Source organism: Anabrus simplex, chromosome 5 (assembly GCF_040414725.1).
Source record: "Anabrus simplex isolate iqAnaSimp1 chromosome 5, ASM4041472v1, whole genome shotgun sequence".
Classification (NCBI taxonomy): domain Eukaryota; kingdom Metazoa; phylum Arthropoda; class Insecta; order Orthoptera; family Tettigoniidae; genus Anabrus; species Anabrus simplex.
The window spans coordinates 351,300,000-351,323,902 of NC_090269.1; the positions used below are offsets into that span (position 1 = coordinate 351,300,000).

The 23,903-nt window shown below is 37.4% G+C and overlaps 1 protein-coding gene across 1 annotated transcript in view; it reads right to left on the reverse strand.

The window, feature by feature from the left end:
* Nucleotides 1-23,903, reverse strand: part of LOC136874532 (receptor-type tyrosine-protein phosphatase kappa) — a 381,492-nt gene that overhangs the window by 47,822 nt on the left and 309,767 nt on the right. Inside the window, exons 20-21 of the mRNA XM_067148168.2 lie at nucleotides 14,465-14,600; nucleotides 5,663-5,909 (exon numbers count right to left, since the gene is read on the reverse strand). Coding sequence (XP_067004269.2) covers nucleotides 5,663-5,909; nucleotides 14,465-14,600 — 383 coding nt within the window. The remainder of the gene's footprint in view (nucleotides 1-5,662; nucleotides 5,910-14,464; nucleotides 14,601-23,903) is intronic.

Below are 23,903 nucleotides of genomic sequence, written 5' to 3' on the forward strand. Positions count from 1 at the left end.
TGGGAAGGAAGCGGCCGTGGCCTTAATTAAGGTACAGCCCCAGCATTTGCCTGGTGTGAAAATGGGAAACCACGGAAAACCATTTTCAGGGCTGCCAACAGTGGGGTTCGAACCTACTATCTCCCGAATACTGAATACTGGCCGCACTTAAGCGACTGCAGCTATCGAGCTCGGTCCAGAGTGTCCAATACATAGAAATAGTGTACAGAATATTCTCAATCATTCTAGTGTTTATACCATTCTGGAAGTTACAGTGTGTTTCATAATTATGGATTACAATTTATATATACAGGTAAGAATAAATTATAATATTAATTTACGGGTATTTACATTAACTGAACTGATATAAATGTCTATGTACATGGCATAACCTCATGCACAATACGATCATTCAACTATGTAAATAATAATAATACTAATACTTAATGACATAAGTATTGCACCCTGGTGGGGGTGTGATAAGCGTCATGCAATTGTAATTATGATGAATTATTGAGGAATATATATTTCATTTTCAGAATAAATAGTATCTTACTGTACATACAGTAAGAACAGGCCAGGCCGAGAGGGCAGGTTTCACCATACCACAGACTGCTGTCTCCAGTGAGAATAACAAACACAATGAGTGACAGAATTAGGTTTCTCAGAAATTGTAACAACGAGGAAAGAGAGAGGATAACTTGTTGCCAAAGTTTTCCTAGCCCCGGGCAGTCTTGGTAGTAGCAACAGCGCAGAGAGCCAAGTGCAAATTTCTGAGAAATGACGTAGGGGTATCTCCAGGTAACTAGCGAGAGTTGAACGTGGGGTTGGCACTGGAAGAAAAAAATATGAGCCTTCCCGGTCACGTGGTTAAGGTGGACCAATGGAAAAATTCACTTGAGACCAAAGCAAGGCGACAACTTCGTATTGTAAGAAGCACTAGCGAGGCTAACTCCGTGGATTAAACTGATAGAAAGAAGTGAAATATCGATTCAGAATAAAGTGGAATTTAGGAGCCTTACTATACCATAAAACCCATATAAAGTTAATAATTGCGGGAGATTGCATGGGGTAATTCTGAGAATTCATGGACGCTATTCGGTGATTGGCTGAAGTCAAAGGAAGCCACAAAAGAGCGCAAAACCCCGAGCCGGGATACGGCAGCTAAATTCGCGAATATATCCATTACCAGCGAACGATAATAGTTGAGAATTGGTATAGAGCATTTGAGAACATAATTACATCATTGGATCATATATTAAAGCCACGGGCCAAACCGCAAAGTGTCGTATGAAGATATCGGGACTGTGCGTCCCCAGATGACCTCCGTTGAACTCGGAAGAGAGGGGATACAGGTATAAATATGAGGTCGTAGACAAGGACTCGGAAGTACTTCTGACAAAGTGTTCGGGCGGATACCACGCCCATGGTAGGCAAGTACTTCTGATATTGTGTTCGAGCGGTCACCACGCCAGTGGTGCGCAAGTACTTCTGACAAAGTGTTCGGGCGGTCACCACGCCAGTGGTGCGTAACTACTTTTGACAAAGCGTTTGAGCCGTGACTACGCCAGGGGTGCGAGTGTGTACTGACTCGTGGAGTAGGGTTCGAAGTATTATATTGTTACATAGTACAGTGATTCATGACGTGATGTAGCTCATATTACAGTCTTGAGCAGTCTACTAGTATGAAGTGTTTCAAATAGACAGGACTCAGTAAAGTATAACTTACGGAGTGTAAGATTCTACCAACCGATTAGGAAGTGCGTTACATGAGAACGGTCACGAGTGTTTATGTCACCTAGTAAACAGTCCATTCTAAACTGATACCTGGTCAGCTACACGAACGTGAGACGGGAAATTCAAGTGCGCGCCGGGCCGTTGTAAAGGGAAACCCGAGGTATCCCATGTTCCTAGTGTCCGGGAAAGGAATGAAGAATGTATATCTACATTAAGTGGGCTAGATACAAGGCCGAGAGTGTAAAATTTGTGAATAGAATTTAGCGTGGAAATTATTCCAAAGTGCAACAGTTAATTTATTTGTTTTTATTCAAAATGTATAAAGTTGAAAAGGGTCAAGGATTAATTCTTCAAGCTGGCATGAATACCAGTGGAATGCATTGCTAAAAACCGGAGGGGCTATGGCTTCTCGTCCGGTTTTAGCAGACTACAATGGCAGAGTTGAGTACCTTTTAACATACTTGTAGATTGCTATCGTTAGGGGGAGGAAATCATATTATTTTATCATGGTAACTTGATTGTGAAACGAGCCGTTTTCGGCTCGCATAAATTCAAAGATAGATGGACAAAGGGACAAATTAATATGTACAGTACATTAGATCGAGCACTCATCATAATTTCGATTATTAAATAGAGTATAGTAGGGTTGAGTTGTTCATTCAAGTGCTTGAGTTGTTTGATATGATATGGAGCACGTTTCACATAAAGATAATGTTAATATTCGTTTAGAAGTGCTTCCAAAGTGTTTTTCCGTTATCGGAATTTTTATAGATATTAAGGCATGTTGTTAAGATAATCCAGAGGTAGGATTGCCAAGTGATTTAAATTGTTGTGGGACGGAATGAAGTCCATTGATGTGTTTGTAAATATCGCGAAGTTCGCCAGTGGACAAAATAATAATATGTACAAGTGTCGAAGTAATACATTAAAATTTGGTAATGTGTACAGGCGTGTTTAATAATAATCTTTGAGAATAAAGGCACGGGCTTAGTTGGATAGAATGATTGCAAATTAAAGTAATTTAAATGTGGAGATCACATGTGCCGTGAATAAGTATAATTTGTGCAGTGAATCCGGTTTTAACACTAATTTTTGATTTAACGTTTTTGGACTCCATAATCATCATAAATAAATTTGGTAGAAACGAGATAGGCACTTTTATAATATGGTCACGCTATGTTTGAGGTCCAGAGGGATTTGAGCCAAAAGTTGAGATTTGGAGTTTTGTGGGACAGAAATCCGGCCCGAAATGAAAGTGAATTGTACTGATGTTGATGAAGAAATAGATGGATCTTAAGGCCCACATAGAGGTTGTATTTATATACCGGTGTATTGAGTGGCAGAATAGAGTCCACACACCGAGGGTTAATTTGTGAAAATGTTTTAAAGAGTTCCAATGGATAAATGGACTTCAAAATGGAAAAGGAAGGAATAATTTAACACTTGCAGAGATTGGAGGTATTTGCCCAACTGCAAGGTGTTATGGGATTTGAGAATTGTCTTAGGAGCATATGGTCTCCATGAATTAACGGCAGTACGAAAATAAGGTTGCGGATTCGAACACTATTATGTCCCGACCGATGTGAATTCGGATCTTGGTGATTTCTGTTTGGGAGAGAACGTATGTGACTAAATTATAAAGATGGGGAATAAAAATAAAGATTCTAGAAATAATAATAATAATATTCCAAGTAAATCATATCTGGACTGTTTAGTGCCAAAATAAATCGGAATTGTAAAAGGGGTTATGCGTTAAACATATTAAGAGTGGACTACCATGTAACAGGCGAAATTAAATTTTTTAAAAAATTAATAATAATAATAATAATAAAAAAACTACTTTTTTTGAAGAAGAAGAATTTTTTTTTTAATATTTTGGACATAATAATGATGTTGGGAGTTGAAATGAAAAATTTTAGATTTTAACTAATAATAATAATAATAATAATAATAATAATAATAATAATAATAATAATAATAATAATAATAATAATAATAATAATAATTAGAATATTTGAAGAAGGAGAAGAAGAATAATCAAAGAAGCTACTTTTATTTATTTCAGATGAAAATTTAAAAAAAAAATCGCGAAAAGTTGAAATATTAGTCCGAGGATGATTACGGGTAACGATAATCATGATCTCCACAAATAATAATAATAATAATAATAATAATAATAATAATAATAATAATAATAATAATGATAATAATAATAATATTTAATAAAATATTTTTTTATTTTATTTTTTTCTTATTATTTCGGATGATGATGATGGATGATACTAGGGAAGTCAGCTGGCGAATTAACGTAATAATGTCAATTGGTTGTAAATAATAAGTTAAGTTAATATGTGTACAATGAAGGCAAATCCCTACATCTGGACCATTAGGTTAGAGTCCCTTTGTCGTATTCCTTCAACTAACGATTAGCATATCTTGGTTAGGAACCCGGGGAGAGTTTGTAGTTTCCCGGGTTGGTCTCATCTCAATCAAAGTGGAGGCGATAACATGGTCCATGTGATCGCGCCTACTTAGCCAACAGGTATTTGGTCCATGATCAAATATGGTCATGGTGTTAACGAAGGTAAATCTGATACCTTCAGATATCAACGGTTCTACCACCAAAATGGAAGGGTGGTCAAAAGTGACAAATATTATGTAATCATTTTCAGGAATAATTTGCCAAATTACCGGCAAATCAAAGGTTAACAGATTTTGATTGTGTGTAAAATTTCATTTGTTTACTTAAATAAAATGCTCCTTTAGCATTTGCAAGGAAACAGTTCCAGGTTCTTGTTCTTGTAGAATAGTAAACCCTTGGTGACCGTTTAAATATCCGTCCCCATCCCTAGGATGGAGCCTTCATAATTTCCCTTTGATCTGAATATATATATATTTGTGTGTTTTATGATGAGCCTTAAAGTTAAAGATTAGAGTGTCCCGTTCAACCCTGTAGTACTGATTGGATGGCGCCCTTACATTTAGTTTGAGATATTATATCTCAAAATATTTGTTTTATTGTTTACGAGTTGCGATAGATTCGGACCGTAACACTCCCTGAGATAAATGCTGGTTGGGACTCAGGCTTTGAGCGGGTACAGTATGTCATAACCTCACACACAATGCGAGCGTATCGTAATAATAATACAAATACTTTCATGATGTAAGACTTCACAGCCATACATACAAGAAATAATAATAATAATCACAATCGTAAAATAAAAATAATCATAATAATTCAAGCTCGATATCTACATTGGTTACCCATGGGTGAGAGAATATTGTTTTCAAGTTATACCTGTTATCGCACTTGTGTCAATTCTTAAGGACAGCAAGACTTCTGTATATAGGTGCATAACACTTTCTATAATGTCTAGATGTCATAGTTCCAAGTACCTAGTAGAATGTGTGTCACAGCTTGAATCAATGGGCATATCCAGAATTAGTGACATCATGTGCATGTGCAGTAGCACTGATACCACACTCGTACAGCTGTCTCCCCTAATCACATGGCATTCTGACTGCCTATAGATGATCAACTGACCTTTCCACTGAGCTGCTTAGCCCTTATCACATAATGATGAGCAATGATAAATTTGTAAAGTTGCAGTGTCTAATTGGCCTAAACTCAATATGAATGAACAAATTACCCTGCAATGCCAATCGTTAATCAATGTATACATCCTGTGCAAAAACCTATCATAGCTCAGCTTCTGTTAGGTATTTTGATTTTAGAGAACTGTACTATATTTAAACCTGGAAAACAATGTTTTTGATCATTTAATGATTTTTGTTTAAAGGAGCAAAACAATGCATTCATGGGTTCGCATTTTATGCTTTTAAAGGTTATTTTGAAAAAACTGCATTTTAATAATTAATTTCTGATGTCAATTGTTCTGTTAAGTTGAGGTTAATAAATTAGTACAATATAAGAGCTGCATCTCACCTTGTACTACATTCTGGGTTCTGTTCTTATGAACAGCTCTTTGTGACAGTCTTTGGAGTTCTTTCATTTCTGTAGTTTGTGCTTCCTGAATAGAATTATACTTTCTGAGACGCTGAAATTGCCGAACAGTAATGCCATTGGTTCGTAACTCTTGTATACGAAACTTAAAATTTCCTTCACATGGTATAGCTGAATCTTCCTCCACAAGGCACTCAAGGAGTATGAAGTGAACCAACTTGTACTGGTCCTGTAAAAAATATATATACATATTAATAATAAATGCTCAAAGAATTTAAAATCACTGTAATGAATTCAAGACTACATTCTTATCTTTGATTACCAAGACATGTATATTAAAATGCCATCTTCTGTCAGCTTCACTATTATGACCATACCAAACTCTGTCAGGATATAATTATGTTTATGGGGCACACAGCAGAGGTGATTTTTTATTAAAATGGTAGTAGTTTTAGAAAAGAAGATCCTGGGCCAATGAACTGCATGTTAAGATTTGTAAAACAATAATCATCAGTCACCATCGGAACAAGGTATAAACTAATATACTATTCCTTTTCTTTTAGAGGCTTAGGGTATGTAGATTAACAGCCCATGCATTGGTATTCATGAAGCTAACATAATAAACAACATATAGTACATCCCAATACTTTGTGGTATTTAATGCTCGACCAAAAATTGCCAATTTTCCATAGTTTCTTTCTTTCACTTATTGCCTAATAAAAGAGGCACTCATAGGTTTAACAAATAAGATGTACTATGCAAGCGACAATATATGTAATGTTGCTTACTTCAGTTTTATACTATACATCATTCCAGTGGAATACAATGTCAAAATACAAAAGATTTTAAAAAAGTAATTTTTTTTTACAATTTGCTTTACGTCGCACCGACGCAGATAGGTCTTACGGCAATGATGGGACAGGAAAAGACTAGGAGTGGAAAGGAAGCGGCCGTGGCCTTAACCCTAGAACTGCTGCAGGTTTACCTGTCAAGTGCTGCAGAAAATTCCCATAAAGCACACACTAAAGGATTTTGGTATCTGTATAAGCAGACTGTAATCATAAAATATAACTTATCATACATCAATAGAAATCTGAAAGACTGTTCTATTTTGATAGAGGTGAATCATTCAGTCATCAGTTTGAAATAATGATAAAAATATTTTACAAAAAATGTATTAAAAATATCGACTTTTCTGCTTTAGAAAACCATATTGCCAAGTTAAATGTGTGTCAGACACATCATAAATGAAAAGTTCACAGTTTTTTGTCATCTTTTCCATTTTTTACTCCGTATTTCACTTTTTCTTCCCATAAGATTCAGTTTTTTCTAACAAGAATAAAACTCCTAAATGATCATTTGTACCATTATTTTCAATTTGGTTTATTTTGGTCAAGTTCAGATACCATAAATCATTTTTTCTGATTTCATTACTGTATACTACTTCACAATATAAAGACTGTTTTCCGTAATCTGGCATTTGAAACCTCATCATTATATATTTAGATTTAACAGAGATACTTGTAGCCTTTCCTTGACATAGAAACGAGACTTGTAGGTACTTCTTTTTTGTTTGTGGGTGATGTAGATCAGTTATATGCTGAAGATATGGTATGTTCATCATTATTTGAATCAGAAATTTTACTAAATTTTGATGGCAATACATCATTGCCTTCCTGCATTTGACACTTTTCTGTAGTGAACAGGATATACGCTAAAAACAGAAGGAACTTCGTTGGGGAGAAGGAAAATTATGGAATGTCACATTTTCTTGCTTTTTAGCAGTTTCCGAAGTACATAGAGATACACAACAGTGCATCATGCTTTTCAACCTCACGGACACTCACCGACAGAAACAATACGCACAATAAATTGCATAAAATCAACACAACATCACAATTACTCTGTAGATCACAATGTTAAAGTCCGCCAAGAGCAGAACAGAAATCTGACATCTAGAGGCCAAACCATGAACCGTAGCTATGTCCCGGCCTTGTATATCTCGTAGGCAATGGCTCAATGCAACCTCAATGTCAACATGAAAGTACTTCCACTTCTGCAGCCAAATAATAGCCTCATCTTGTAATTTGTTTGCCAAAGGCTTTTGCTACGAAAGATAAAAGCATCGGGAACCAGCATGGCTTGAAATTAGTGCCATCTGTTAGCTAAAAGTAGTACTATATTTGAATTCCAAGACCGTCTTCCACAGGGAGATGACCACACTTGACCAAACAGCACACCGTCTTCCTGGAAGACGGTCCGCAGTTCTAGGGTTAATTAAGGTATGGTCCTAGCATTTGCCTGGTGTGAAAATGGGAAACCATGGAAAACCATCTTCAGGGCTGCCAACAATGGGGTTCAAACCCACTATCTCATCAGTTATGATATTCATAGTGGTCCATGTTGAAGATTATTAAAATTCTAATAAAAAACTGTTATCCTTCTTTTTTCTGTAACTCCTCCACATGGGAGCAGTGAGTGTGCATCATTCCATCATTCACTAGTACAGGAGGAGGCCATCACTCACTGCAAGTAAAATGGGCGATATTGGAACTGCAGTAACTCGATAGTTTTGGTGCATGCACACACATACACTTTTTTTTTTACAATATAACACATATTTTCATGAAATACCTCCATCTGAACAAAGTGAGCCTAGAATGTACAGGCATCTATCACGCACGATGATGGCTCAACATCACAGACCTTGTTATTGCTTTCACTTTCCACATTAATTTCTGCCATGCAGCATCACTTATCAAAGAAACTATCAACTGAATCAAAATCATTACCTCCTGAATCATTCTAACTCTTGTTCAAAGCAAAGAAATAATCTAATATTAGAAATCACTATTTTACAATTTTCCATCATAGTCGGTTGTCACACTGCTAAAATGGTTTACTTTCAAGTTGCTGAAAGGAAAGGAAAAAGGTCAACAGAGAGAGTCAATGTATCCTCCATAATGAACAGGAAACAATAGACTATCCTTACGTAAAAGGAATTTTGACTTAGTTCACAATTGCTACAATAGATCAATAGATGGTAGCGTAATGCAAGCTGCATGTTGTATACAAGTACTGACAGGTTAAGAATTCTTCACTGTTTCTGATATTGAATGACAAATCTCATGAGAATATCATCTGTAAATGAGAAGTCAAAAATGATTTTCCATATAGGATAGGCTGCGTGTAACTTTCAAGTCTTCTATAACTTCATCTTTCTTCTCTGAAGCCTAGATCTTAATTGATCTCAAACCATTCTATCATGTCACCTTCTTCTGCATCTTGACAGTCTTCAGGATCCTTTAATAATGACTTCATGGAGGCAAGAATAGTGCAAGCTCTTGAAATATCATCATCAAAGTCAACTCTGAAACAACAACAACAACAACAACAACTACTACTACTACTACTACTACTACTACTACTACTACTACTACTACTACTACTACTACATCAACAACAACAATTTATGGTCCCTGGAGAGGCCGGTTGCAGGTCTTTTTAGTTGATTCCCATGATGAACCTCTGCAATTGTGAGGATAGGTCCTCATTTTACCAATCTTGGTAGTATCCAAGTAAAGCAGAAAAGCTGAACCATGATATTCTCATCCCAAGCATTAAAATTCCATGATGACTTTATTTACTTCATATGACAGAAGTTCTACAGTTGAAATTAGCCCTTTAACAAATGCGTTGTAGACCCTGAATTAATTGCACACAAATGATTGGGAGTTTACTGTAGTTCAGGTGTCTATGATGATGTGTGTAAATATTTAATTAATTAAAGATGGAGATGGGAAGAAAGCAACTATAGCAACTCAGCAACTCAGAAGTTTTGGAGTTTAAGTTATCAAAACCACAGAAAACTATTTCTAGGATGGTAAAATGTTGGATCTGAAACCATTTCTTTTCTCAGCTGTTCCCATGAAGCTGAGTGTATCTCTTTCTGACCCTCACACCAGGATTTAAGTCCTCTGTGAGAGGTCATGGAATCAAACCTAAGCCATCTAAGTGGATATCTGCAATGCCAAACTAAACATCTCATCAGTATCACATCGTAACCAACAGTATGTCATAAATTAGGGGACATGAATTTTAAAATTGGCAAAGATATTTCAACTATATTTAAGTCAATGGATGCCATGTTCTGAGATACTAAATGACTATTGCAGCACACATTCAGTGTGAATAGGGAAATTGATGTATTTGTGGAATTAAAATAAAAAGGTGTTAAGATTGTTTCTAAATTAGAGGTTGGAGATCAACCATGCATTAATAAATTAATAAGAATTAATTAATGTAATAAGAAATATATAGAGGAGCAGTACACAATGCTAATCATCTATAACATCTGTGAAATGCTATGGAGAGATGTACATTGTTGCTGAACCACCTATCAGTCATATAAAAGGACTGAACTACTGTACAGCATTTGGTCTTCATCTTTGGTCCATTGTGTGTTGCCTGCATTGATGCACACTTTATCATCAAGACTAGAGAGGATCATCTTTATCTATGGGATTCTGTCATTGTTAATTTTTACCTCTGTGGAGATCAAGTTGTGTGTTAACAGTAAAACCTGTGGCAAAATTTAAATGTGCATCATGAAATGATATTAGAAAGTAGATCAGAGTCTATTATGGGAATTTTTTTTTTTTTTTTGCTAGGGGCTTTACGTCGCACCGACACAGATAGGTCTTATGGCGACGATTTATGGGAATTTAGGGGAATTTATTGAATTCTAAAAGAGTGAGTGTTCATGTAGTCATTGAGTGTGAATGTCTTAGGCAGGTGTGATTCCTGCAACAAAATATTTGAAGGGTTAAAAAATGTTTAGCATATTCCTAATCCCTTGTTATAAGTTTTAGGTACACTAGAAGTGAGATATAAAAGGGCTATTCTTTTTTCAAGGTCTGATCAATCACAAAATTTAAACCACAGTGAAAATCAAAACTTCCACAATATCATCCTTGCACTCTTCATCATCCTCTTCTCCACCAACCATCATATCATATCAACAATTTTTGAGAGCCAATAGTGATTGCTTGAGTCTTGGAGGTATTGAGGAGGAGGGAATTTTTCAAGGAGTAAGTACTAAGTCTCTGAGGGTCGACGTTAATGTCTCTCATGTATGAATGGATGAAAACCATAATGGTATAAGTGACATTTTTTAAATAATGAGTTAAGTGCAGGATGTAACTCCGGGAGGATGTATCCTTTCACCAGCAAAGAGATACAAGTGATAGCGGTAATATTCTGCGCTCTAGTGATGGGTGGTATAACTACAAATAGCATGCTTTATATGAGTGGTGACGATGTTTAAATGCCTTTTTCTCTGAATGACCAAAATGCTACTTAATCCTATACCATTATGGTTTTCATCCATTCGTATGTATGTTTGATTCTCAGCCCTAAGGCTAGTTGGATCCTCAACAGCTCCACCATCAGCTGTCATAGATGGCCTAGGCATCACTGAAGAGACATACAAGGGGAATGAGGAGTGAGGTAGTTTCCCGTTGCTTTCCTCACCGAGCCAGAAGTTGCTATTACATATCAGTCGGCCAAGCCCACTGAAATGCATGCATCATCTGACCCTATGAGCAACATTTTTACATCATTCATAGCGGGGACTGGCTGCAGAAGGAATGGCATTACTAGCATTGCTCATTCCTCATTCACTTTCATATTGTCAAAGCCAAGGATAAGACAGAGACAGATCAATGAAAGTAACAAAATTGCTCTAGCCTATACCAGAAAGCATAGTGCACTGTAAACACTAGGTCCTGCCAGCAAAAGGCAAAACGTCTCTTATGGCTCGACAGTATATTTGTAAGTCGTTCGCACCGAGATGGTAGCTACAATTCTTTAAATCACATGAAATGTCGTTTATGTACAGAATAAAGAGTAAAGGGCCTAAAATACTGTCCTTCCTGGTTAGCCAGAGTTATATGCATGGGTCATTCAAGACAAGTTAATCTGTTATTGCAGAATTTCATGCATTTAAGAGAAGTAATTAGAAGAAAGCCAGAGAATTATTAATAATCTTGCCCATAATGGCCAGTAAAGTAAAGTAAATTCATGTCCTCATCCTGAGGTGGTGCAGCTCTTTTCAGGCACAGCCCCAGTGGAGATGAGCTGCATGTAGCATTTCAACCACATACCAGCCCTCCTGCTATTTTTAAATTCGTATAATGGACAGTATTGGGTTTGTATCAACTTAATTACAGTAAGAAGAGAGATGTATAATCTGTCTAGTCAATACTATGTATTAAAAATTAATTTACATTTCACACTTTAAAGTATATAGTACATGTTTCAAGAAATGTGTTTATTCCCTTCTTCAGTATGGTAAATAGGTTAAAAAAAAATCATATACAGTAAAACCTCGTTAAGACGTTTCTGCAGGGGAAAACAAAAATGAATGTGTTAAGCAAGAAAATGTACTACTGAATATATGAATAAAAACTATCCGACAGGGATATGGAAATATTAGATATGATTTTTTCTGACACAAAGGCATTTTATGTTGTGTATCTGCGGGTACAGTGCAAACTGTACCTACAATTTCTCAAGATGAGAGGAAAGTATTAAAAGGTGTGAAAAACATGAGCAAACAAATATGAAAACCTTTTCTGCCGGAGCTTATAAAATAACAGGTGCACTGAATGGTGTGAAAAACACCAAACAACAAATATGAAAACACATGCACAGGGGCCAATAAAAATATCCAAGTAATATTGCAGATCACACTCTTTCTAAAACAAATGTTTGTAGAAGCCTTTTATTTCAGAGCAGTGGGTTGTCTTCATTAGAAAGGAATTTCACTTTTTCCATATCCATATCCATACCTAGGCTATCACAAGACAAATATGCATCATGCTAGTCAGTCACGCAGCTGTGGCGACGGATCTTACCCAAGTTGGAAATCACGTTTGTACTACAAAGAATGACAAATAACATTTTCAGGGCTAAAAAAAGTGTGATTGTACTAAGCGGTTATAGCAAAAATTCGTGACACATTAAGTGAGGTATTTTTTTATAGATTTAATATGATGAGAATCGGGACTTCGAATTTACGATGTGCTAAGTGGGGAAACGTGTTAATGAGGAACGCACTAACAAAGTTTCACTGTATTATATTAAGACCTAATGAAACATGGGCACCCCCACTGAGAAAACTAAAACTTTGACATGTACAATATGACATATTAAAAATAGATGAATAGTAGCGTGGAAGTTAAGTCCATCTTTTCATCTCCATATAAACATGATATTAGGGGGATGTCTATGTAGATAAAATGTTGAGCACTGTGGGGATATGACGTCAGTGTGTCCTTGTTAATCCAATACTCCCTTATCAAAATCAAATTGGATCATATTAAAAATAACATAAAATGATGTATAACCAAGTTGTCAAGCCAATCTCTCGGGTAATAGATGATTATACTGCCAGGTTAACACAAACCAGGTTGGAAGCAACAGAAAGCAATGGAAGCAATAGAAAGAGATGATAAAGACAAGTATGAAAGTACAAATGAACAAGGGCAACCTTCTCTTCATACAATGTCATCTTCAAATAGATTGGCTATTTCCTCATCATTTCTGTTTCCCAGCTTCATCTGATCTGTCATGATGGCCCCTCAGTAAGTGTGTATGCCTACCCTCCTGATGAAGCTGGGAAACAGAAATGAGCTTATCAGTAGCTGTAAAAAGATTGATGTAAAAGAACAGAGATTGATAAGGAGGGAGCCTATCTATTCAAAGATGTGTCCTTGTCTTCTCTTTCTAGTGTTCCCTCTTCCTACATTGATCTGTCACTTCATTCATCCTATTATGTGCTCCCTCTTACATTCCTATCTTTATATGAATTAATTTCATACTTGTTCGTTCCTTTCCAAAATTTATACAATAATTGTATTACTTTATTAATAATAATTTTGTATGGCTATTACTAGCCTGATGCAGCCCTCGTAGAGCAGATCCTCCGATGAGGGTGGGCAGCATCTGCTGTTTATGTACACTGCATGTTTATTGTAGTGGAAGATAGCATTGTGTGTGCTGTGTGAGTTGTATGGATGTTGGGGATGGTAAAATCATCCAGTCCCCGAGTCATGGAAATTAACCATTTAAGGTTAAAATTTTCAATGTGCACGGGAATTGAGCCCAGGGCCCTCTGAACTATGCTGACCATTCAGCCAACGAGCCGGACCTTACTTAATTGAAGCACTTCTAACTGCTTGGTTTATGGCTGTCCTCACCAACTCTTTGCTGATGGTGATGATTAGTGTTTTAAGGGGAAGTACAACTAGGGAAACATCCCCCACCGAACACTGCGATAGGAACATCTCACTTTGTGTGTTCGTCACCAACATTACTTTTAGGCAATTTTGTATGATGGAGACATAATATGAATAAGATTTGAATGATGAATATATTGATAATGTTGACACTTTAAGATTAATTTATTTTGTAAACTGCATTAAAAAATGTTTGAAGTGAATAGAAACAAATCTGAAATGTACAGTATCTGGTATTGTCTAGCAATGAATATTTTATAGCCATAGGTAATAAATTTTGTGTTAATCCGTACATACATATATATAACATTTTTAAGGTTACAACAAACAGTATTGAATAGGTGGAAACTTTTAGCTTTTGTTTTACACTTTATTTATAGTTCATATACATAGAAAAATGAAGAGCTAGTTCATCTTTTGATTACACTCCATGACTCCTTAACTTTATTGCTTTAATCATATCAATTATCATGAACGTACTTACAATATTATCCACCAAATTAGGTCGTTGCTGACGAATTCTTTGCTGATAATAGAGAACATCAACAGCACTTTCAGTTGCAGCCATTCTTAGGTTGATGTCTGCCAAAATGATTGTACCAGTTCTGCCAACACCTGCACTGAAACATCAATAATATATTGTTGTTTCATTTGATAATGACAATAATTAAATAACAAGTATAAAATTAAACATTTAATTTCAAAAAATAAATCAGGCAACGTATTCACAGGCATTCTGAAAGGGAGAGTGAGATCAATGGTTTAGAATAAGTTGGATGAAAACCAGTATGCTTTTAAACCACAGAAGAGCTGTCAGGATCAGATTTTCAGTATGCACCAGGTAATGGAAAAATGCTACAAGATGGATAGAGAGTTTTGTATACATTTTGTCAATTTGGAGAAGGCGTATGACAGAGTATGGAGGAAAAACATGTTATTTGTACTGACAGATTATGGGACTAAGGACAGATTATTAAAACCAATCAAAGGCATTTATGTTGACAATTGGGCTGCAGTGAGAACTCATGGTAGAATGAGTTCTTGGCTCAAGGCTCTTGCAAGGTTTAGATATAGGGCAAATATTCATTTATAGGGAGAGCAATTAGGGAATAGAATAATTTATTAAGGGAAAAATTTGATAAATTTCCAAGTTTTCAAAATCATTTAAGAAAAGACTAAGTAAACAACTGATAGGGAATCTGGAACCTGAGCAGCAGCCCTAAATGCAGATCAATGATGACTGGGGTCAGAGCTAGTGAAGGCTGTAATCTTTCACCATGGTTGTTCATAGTTTACATGGATCTTCTACTAAAAGGTATAAAGTGGCAAGGAGGGATTCAGTTAGGTGAAAATATTGTAAGCAGATTGGCTTATGCCGACAATTTTGTCTTCCTTCTTTACAATCTGATTTATGTCACACTGACACAGATAGGTCCTTTGGCGACGATGAGATAGGAAAGGGCTAGGATGGAAAGGAAATGACTGTGGTCTTAATTAAGGTGCAGCCTCAGCATTTCCGTGATATGAAAATGGGAAACCACGGAAAACAGTCTTCACGGCTACCAACAGTGGGATTTGAACCCATTATCTCCCAAATGCAAGCTGATGGCTACATGGCTTAAGCTGTATGGTCACTTGTGCTTGGTGACTTGGTCTTAATGGTAGACTGTGCTGAAAGCCGGCAACTTAATAACTTGGAACTTGAAAATAGGTGCATTTCCAAGACTAAATTAATGTCAGTAGACATGAAACTTAAGAGAACTGAATGTTGGATTGAGAATAGAAAAGTGAAACAGGTAGATATTTTGAGTATGTATGATGGTAGTATAGTAAGTAAGATCGAATCAAGTGCAACAAAGCTAATGCACTGAGCTTTAAGCTGCGATCAACAGTATTCTGTAAGAAAGAAGTTGACTCCTGGACGAAATTATCTTTATACTAGTCTGTTTTCAGACCAACTGGACTGTATGGGAGTGAAAGCTAGGTTGACTCAGGATATCTTATTCATAACTTAGAAGTAACAGACATGAAAGTAGCGAGAATGATTGCTGGTACAACCAGGTGGCAACAATGGTACGTGGGAATTTGGAATGAAAAGATACAGGCTAAGTTCGGAATGAACTCAGTGGATGATGCGATCTGCATAAACTGGCTTTGGTAGTGGAGTCATGTGAGGCCAGTGGAGGAGGATAGGTTACCTAGGAGAATAATGGTCCCTGCCATGGAGGGAAGAGAAGTAGAGGGAGACCAAAATGACAATGGTTAGACTCATTTTCTAATGTTATTGTTTTCACGTCCCACTAACTACTTTTTGATGGATTTCGGAGATGCTGAGTTGCTGGAATTTTGTCCTGCAAGAGTTCTTTTACGTGCCAGTAAATCTACAGACACGAGGCTGACGTATTTGAGCACCTTCAAATACCACCGGACTGAGCCAGGATCGAACCTGCCAATTTGGGGTCAGAAGACCAGTGCCTTAACTGCCTGAACCACTCAGTCCGGCAGACTCATTTTCTAGTTATAACCCTTTTATTTCAACATTTTTGTCTTAATTTCCTATTTATATCAAAGAGCTATATGGACCAATTCATTCTTCAATAGGAACTCTGAAATCAGCTGACAATGCTAACGACTTTTGATTATGGCAAAGACACCTTGGAACACTGGAAACAACACATCTCCACTCTTTTAAATTACAACTCTACCACAGATGAGGACTTCCTCGATGATGTGCCACAATAGTCCCCCTCAGTCATGGATGACAATGCCACTGTCATACCAGGAAATCTATGAGGCTTTTAACAAATCAAAACCCAGAAAAGCGCCCACACCTGACAACATTCCAATGGAATTGATTCAAGGAGATGTTTATCCTTAAAGATAAGACTTTTTACACTAAACCTTTTAATTTGGGAAATTCAGGAAGTACCTGTTGACCTGAAAAATGCTACTATCATTGCCATATTCAAGAATGGTGACAACTTTCATGGTATATTCCTGCTGTCCATAGCTGGCAATTTTCTTGCAAGGATTGAACTTAGCCATCTTCAGGTTGTCTCTGAGAAGATTCTTCCTGAGTCTCAGTATAGTTTCCATGCCTCAAGAGGCACAACTTACATTTGTGCAAGGCATCTCCAAGAAAAATGCAGATAACAACAGCAGCCTGTCAACTTAGTGTTTTATGATCAGGGAAAACCTTTGAGGCCTGCTATGTGGGCATTGTTTAGACATTTCGGTTGCCCTGTGCATTTTGTTGGCCTGGTTTGGGCACTCCATCATGGTATGTCTGGTCAGGTTCTCTATCAAGAAAACATCTCCAATATTTTTCCTGTGATACAGGTGTTGATTCCCATAGGGAACCTGAAATATTTGTTCTGAATGAGTAAATTTATAATACCAATATAGTTGGTCTGTTATTGGACATTATAAATTTTCCAGCTAAATCATTCCTAGTTGCCAGTGTTTTGCCCCAGTGTGCTAAGTTGGGCTCTTCAGTTGATAAATAGCACACCCACCAAGACGCATGGCTAGTGCATACCATGGAGGCCACTGCGTAGGCTACTTGGAGCCACCAGAAGTGCCAATGCACTATGAGAGACTTTGTCTCATTTTCAAAAATTGATGCCTGCCTGGCCCTCAGATGATACATTGATTCCCATAGGGAACCTGAAATATTTGTTCCAAATGAGTACATTTAACAAGTTGGGTGCCACGTGCTGCCATATGGCGTCACGGTGGTCTTCAAATTTGAGATGGTGTGACGCCATATGGCGGCACACCGTTCTTGAAATCAGAGTTGGCGTGACGCCATATGGCGGAGAGGTAGGGAGGAGCGAAGCAGTGGACGTGAACCAACCGGGCTGTGTCGAGCTGCGCTAGCAGCCAGGTAGCGTATAGTTAGCGCGTTCCCCTTAACTTCCCGATCAGATGTGCAAAATGTAAATATGAAAATAGCACATGAAACAAGTGTACAAAGGATGATGTTTGAACAACGATGCCAATAAGGTTTGAAAAATTACAACGAGTAACAAGAACTCGGGCGTGCCGAGATGCATATTTTCATTGTTTAGAGTTATCAGAAAACTGTTCACAACAATATGTAATATAAGTACTTGTTTTGCATTTTACTAGGTTTTCATAAATATTGCGTTAATTTGAATTAGCAAATAAATATCCTGTATCTGAAATTCGTATTGCACATTCCATGACAAAAAATTCTGTGACACCATATGGCGTCACGCTATATTTTATCTTTCCTAAAAATTGATGTGACACCATATGGCGTCACACATGACCATGGTATGGTGAGATAAAATTTACTTAGTACATCATATAAATACATCCCAAGATTATATAAACAGACTACAACACGTACAATTGCTTTGGCACCAGCGGAATGCAATTCAAAAACATGCCTGGCACCAGTGGAATAGTGTGCTACAATTGGCTCGGCACTCAACGTGTTATAATACCAATATAGTTGGTCCGTTATTGGACATTAGTCCCAGTGTGCTAAGTTGGGCTCATCAGTTGGTAAATAGCACACCCTCCAAGAGCATGGCTAGTGCATACCATGGAGGCCACTGCGTAGGCTATCAAACATGGATAGAAGCAAGAGGTGTGTATTTGCCCCAATGCTCTCACTCTGTATGTTGCTGCTATATTTTGTGATTCACCGTGTACCATCAACTCTGGCATTGATTTAATGTGGTATCTTGATAGAAGGCTCTTCAATGATGAGTCTTCACTTAGGTCACTTAACTCATGTGACCAGGATAACTGAGCTGCAGTTGGCCCTGTGGATCTGCAACAGTCAATAGTTTCAAAAGGGCACAAATGATCATTTTGGCCTCATCATCAATGCACAAAAACCAAGATTATTGCCCAACCTGCCCCAGGGACTTGACTTACAGAGTTCATTGTCCCAAATGTAACTCCTCTGGAACACGTAGAACACTTCTCATACCTTGGGAGCATCATGTTTAAATGAGGCACCTAGAAGAGGAAAAAAGAAAAAAAAGAATTCATGCCACTCATTTGGCATTTGGTTGGCTATCAAACAAGTTCTTTAGGGAAGAAGATCTAACAGTTTACAACAAACTCATGGTATATAAAGCAGTCATCATCACAACATTACTCTGTGGATATGAAACCTGAACCCTGTACCGCCATGACGTCAAGAAACTTGAACATCTTTTATCAGCAGAAACTTTATTCAGTCTTAAATAATAAATGGGAGAACCACATCTCCAATCTTGCAGTTCTTGAGAAAGTGTGCATGAAAAGTGTAGAAGCCTCTATCGTTGGCCACTGGCTTCAGCAGACTGGGCATATGTACTGTATGAGTGACACCAGGTTTCCTCACCAATTCCTGTACAGTGAACTTTTCTCAACAACAAGTGTTATAAAAACCAGCTTAAATTATTGCACACAATGTGCAAAATTTTGCATATTTCATCACGTAAATTGCAATTCACTTAAGGAGAACTTTTTCAGAGCAAAATTGATTCAGAGAGATTGTTCTCTTCTTGCACTTCATTAAGTGATATGTATCACACTGTTCATTGCACAATAAATATACACACTCCTGGCTGGACCGGTGGTAGGATTTCTTGGCACAGATACCGTGGTGAAAGCCGTGTATTGCAAAGCGTGTCACCAAATGTCTCAACTCATATTCCTCTTTCATCCAATCCTTATTTATCAGTGCATCTGTACTGTAAGAGCTTTCCTCGATCAAGTCCCTTTTCTCTTGTAGTTCTTGTAACAGTTCCTCATATGCCGGAGTTTGCTCTGGAGGCATTTGTAGTCTTAAATCCTCTATCAAGAAGGTTTCCTTGGTAAAACATATACGTATCAGCAGTGATGTAGTTGGAACAAAATATTTACAGGAACTCACCTTATTAATTCAGAAATTTCCAAATGGTCTAGTATTAGGTGTCAAAATCAGCGGCCTTATGTTTCCGACAAGTTGTTTCATCAGCTGAACGTCTCCCCTTTCGTAGCCATGACTTGACATATGGTTGTGGGTTAAATATATGCACAGGGGTCCAACGCTGCTTATGAAATTAAGTCCGCTTAATCTTGCAACCAGCAGCCTATTTCTCTTTTCGGCGTGGATCTCATTGTACACCCATGACGTTTCAGCGCTATATATAGATTATAAGATGTTCTTACTGAATGTAAAAATGTTACATCATTCTAAAGCGGCAAAATATTTTCCGGAACGGCGTTCCGGCCCGTTCCGGTCCAACTAAACCACTGCGTATCAGGATCGCGTGAATTTAGATATGACCCTCTTAAGGTATCTCAGTTTCATGCTTTCTAGTTCTCATAGCTGTTTACGTGATAGGTACTCCCATATTACTTCTAATCTGTGTGTGAGCATTGGTAGCACTTTGACTTGGAAAAGTTTCATGGCCGTCTCCAGTGACATTCTTTGCAGATATTTGATTTCACTTATGCTTCTAAGTGCAGCAGGTAGTCTCTTCTTTATGTATACTGAGAAGGTCATCCTGGAGACTTGTAGTGTGACCCCTAGATATGTGAACTGGTTTTTCGGTGTTAATGTATGTCCCCCACATATAATGTAGTCCCCTTTCGATAAGCATCCTCCTCTTCTGAATACCATTAATTCTGTCTTCTTTAGATTCATTCTTAACTCATTGTCATTCATCCATTGTGTGGTAAGCTCCATTCCGTTTTGTAAATCTTTTATGTTATCAGCGGCTAGTGCCATGTCATCCACATATATGTATATGCTTACATTTTGTGCTCCCTCTTTGATTTTTGTAGGGAGATCCTGGGTCAGCGCATTGAACAGTAAAGAGCTCAATGGGTCCCCTTGTAACACCCCGATGGTTTGATCTATCCAGTCTGATTGGGATACCCCGTCACTGATTTGCACTTGGTTTGCTGAGGCTTTCCAGTTTCTCGATTAATTCCCTTCTATTGACAGTGTCAAAGGCTTTGGTGTAATCAGTGAAGATTACATACTTCTTCCCATGGGCTTGTGTTCTTTCTTGTGTGTCCTTTAGCAGATAGCTTGCCGGTGTGAGGGTGGATCTCGCTTTCCGGAACCCAAATTGTTCATCAGGTAACAGTGGTTCCATCAGGTTACTTATTTTCTGTGCTAATGGTTTTGTAAGTATTTTAAATGTCACCGATTCCCTCTGTAAGATTCTTGTTTGCTCGTGTCCCCTTGTCCTATATTTAGCAGCTTTATCACTGCCTTCCGCCATGCATTAGGTATGTTACCGGATTCCATGCACTTGTTCATTAGCATTGTCCACACTGGTTCTAGGTAGTGTAGTGTAGCTTTTAGATGTTCAGCGCAAAGTCTGTCTATTCCCGGTGCCTAGTTTACCTTTCTTGTTAAGATGGACTTTCTCACTTCCTCACTTGTGGAGATTGTAGTTCTTTCTGTCACTTTCCTCACTTCTAACTTTGGTCTGGTGATTGTATTAAGCAGTAATAGCAAAAATTTGTGATGCAGTAAGTCAGGTATTTTTATATAGGTTTAATACAAAGAGAATCAGTACTTTGAATTTATGACGTGCTAAGCAAGAAAATGTGTTAATGAGGAATGCACTAACGAGGTTTCATTGCATATGTTTTTACAGATTCATTATTATTATTGCCATTATTATATTGCCATTGGTTGTGGCATCATACACAACCATTAACCTGGCTCAAGGGAGATGGGGTCATCTACCCTATACTTCACTTGAGTAATTCTTGTCTGGTGAATCCACATTGCAGGGGTGGGTATCCTCCACATCAGTAGGCCAGTGTGAAGGAGAGCTAAGTTCAGGCAGGGACCCAGTCTCATGGGGTATAATGTGGAACCCATGCCCAGAGCTACGGGTGAAGACCTTAACAGCATCTTATGCAGAGAAGGAGACCTTCAGAATGGCGAAGATGGTGGATGAGGCAACCCATCCTCTCTGGGGAAAATTAGAAGAGGAAACGACTGCCTTGTGGAGAAGAAGGATCTTGAAAGGCTAAGGGAGTAAACCCAGAACAAAAATCCTCGGATGAGTCAGGCTTAGCAGGTCAGCAGATGAGTAAATTTGTACTTGCTTTCAACTATAATACAAGCCTCGGACGGAAGTTTAAAAATGGAAATGGAATTGATACGTTGCTGACTACAAATGCACAGTATGATGGTAATGCTGATGTTCGTGCAAGTGTTAGATCAGAGAACAAAACCAGATTTGGAACGATAAATATTTTAACAATGAATGGGAAGGAAAATGAATTTATTGACCTAATGGAGAGACGAAAACTTGACATCCTGGGATTCAGTGAAGTAAAATGGAAAGGGAAAGGAATGAAGAAACTAAAAAATTGCTACAGCTTGTACTGGATGTGTAACAGTAAAGAGAAAAGAAATGGAGTGGGATTTGTAGTGAATCAGATGTTGAATCAATAGCTGAAGTTGACTATGTACATGAAAGAATTATAATAATGCTCATACATGTAAACAAGAAACTACTGAAGATAGTACAGGTGTATGCTCCACAGACAGGATGTAGCATAGAAGAAAAAGAAGAGTTCCTCAATGAACTGGGAACACATATTGTTGGAGATGGGATTATGAAAATGGGAGATCTGAATGCTCATGTGGGAACTGATAGAATGGGATATGAGAATGTTTTGGGACCACATGAGTATGGCAATAGAAATGAAGATGGAAACTATTGGACTTTTGTATCAGAAATAACCTGATAATAAAGAACACATGATTTATGAAGAAGAATAGTCATAAGATCAGCCAATATATTTGGGATGGACAGTATGGAACACTCATCGATTTTATAATAACAGACCGAGAATGGGGAAGATACGTCATGAATATGAAGATAATCTCCAGTGAAAGTATGGAAGGTGATTATAGATTATTAATTGTGGGAAAAAACCAAGTAAAAATCCCAAAAATTGTATTGAAGAAGAAACAAAAGATCAGAATTTGGGAAATGGAGCAGGATGAGGATAAAAGAATGGTATTCCAAGGTTGTATGAAACAGGAAGTTGGAATAATAATAATAATATTGACTACAGTTGAAGAGAGAACCGAGAGTACTGTATGATATATATGTATATATATTGTACCCTTGCAATGTATTACAACTGAAGTCTGATCAGCCGAGTTGTGAGTGAAATAGCTGTCCAATTGAGAAGCTGGCAAGCACTGAGAAGGTCACCGGCCACTTATGGAACAGATTCAGTTTTCGTTTGCATGTGTTTATCTGAGGGAAGATTTGAGACATCCAATTGGCTTGCTTTGTAATGACATGTGTATTTGAGCTCTTCTTAAACATGCTAAAGTGGCTAGGTAATATAAAGTGAAATATTGATAGTTACAAATAGATTGAACCAACCGACCCACCCACCCACCCACCCACCCTGATCTGCATTTAGGGCAATAAAGCTTTAGGTAGTGACAACATTTCTGCTGAGCTTATTAAATATGATGGAGAAAGATTACATAAATACATATACAAGATCATTCTAAGGATAAGGCACGATGAAGTTATTCCACAAGATTGGCAGGAATCACTTATTATCCCAATTCATAAAGGAGGGGATAAAGAAGAAGTCCAAATTATCGTGGTATATCTCTTGTAAACATGGCCTACAAAATTCTGTCTTTTATTCTTTTACAGTGTTTAAAACCATTGTTATTGGGGACAATCAGAATGGTTTTCATAGTAAGAGATCCACTACAGACAGCATAATTGCAATTAAGACTATTAATGATGATGTGTGGGAACACAAGGAGTCGGTTCATTATCTCTTTATAGATTTCTTCATGGCATATGATTCAGTCCATAGAGAATGGTTGTGGAACATCATGATGGAGTTTGGCTTTCCCATAAAATTAATTAATGTGTGCAAACTGTGTGTGGATGGTAATGTTA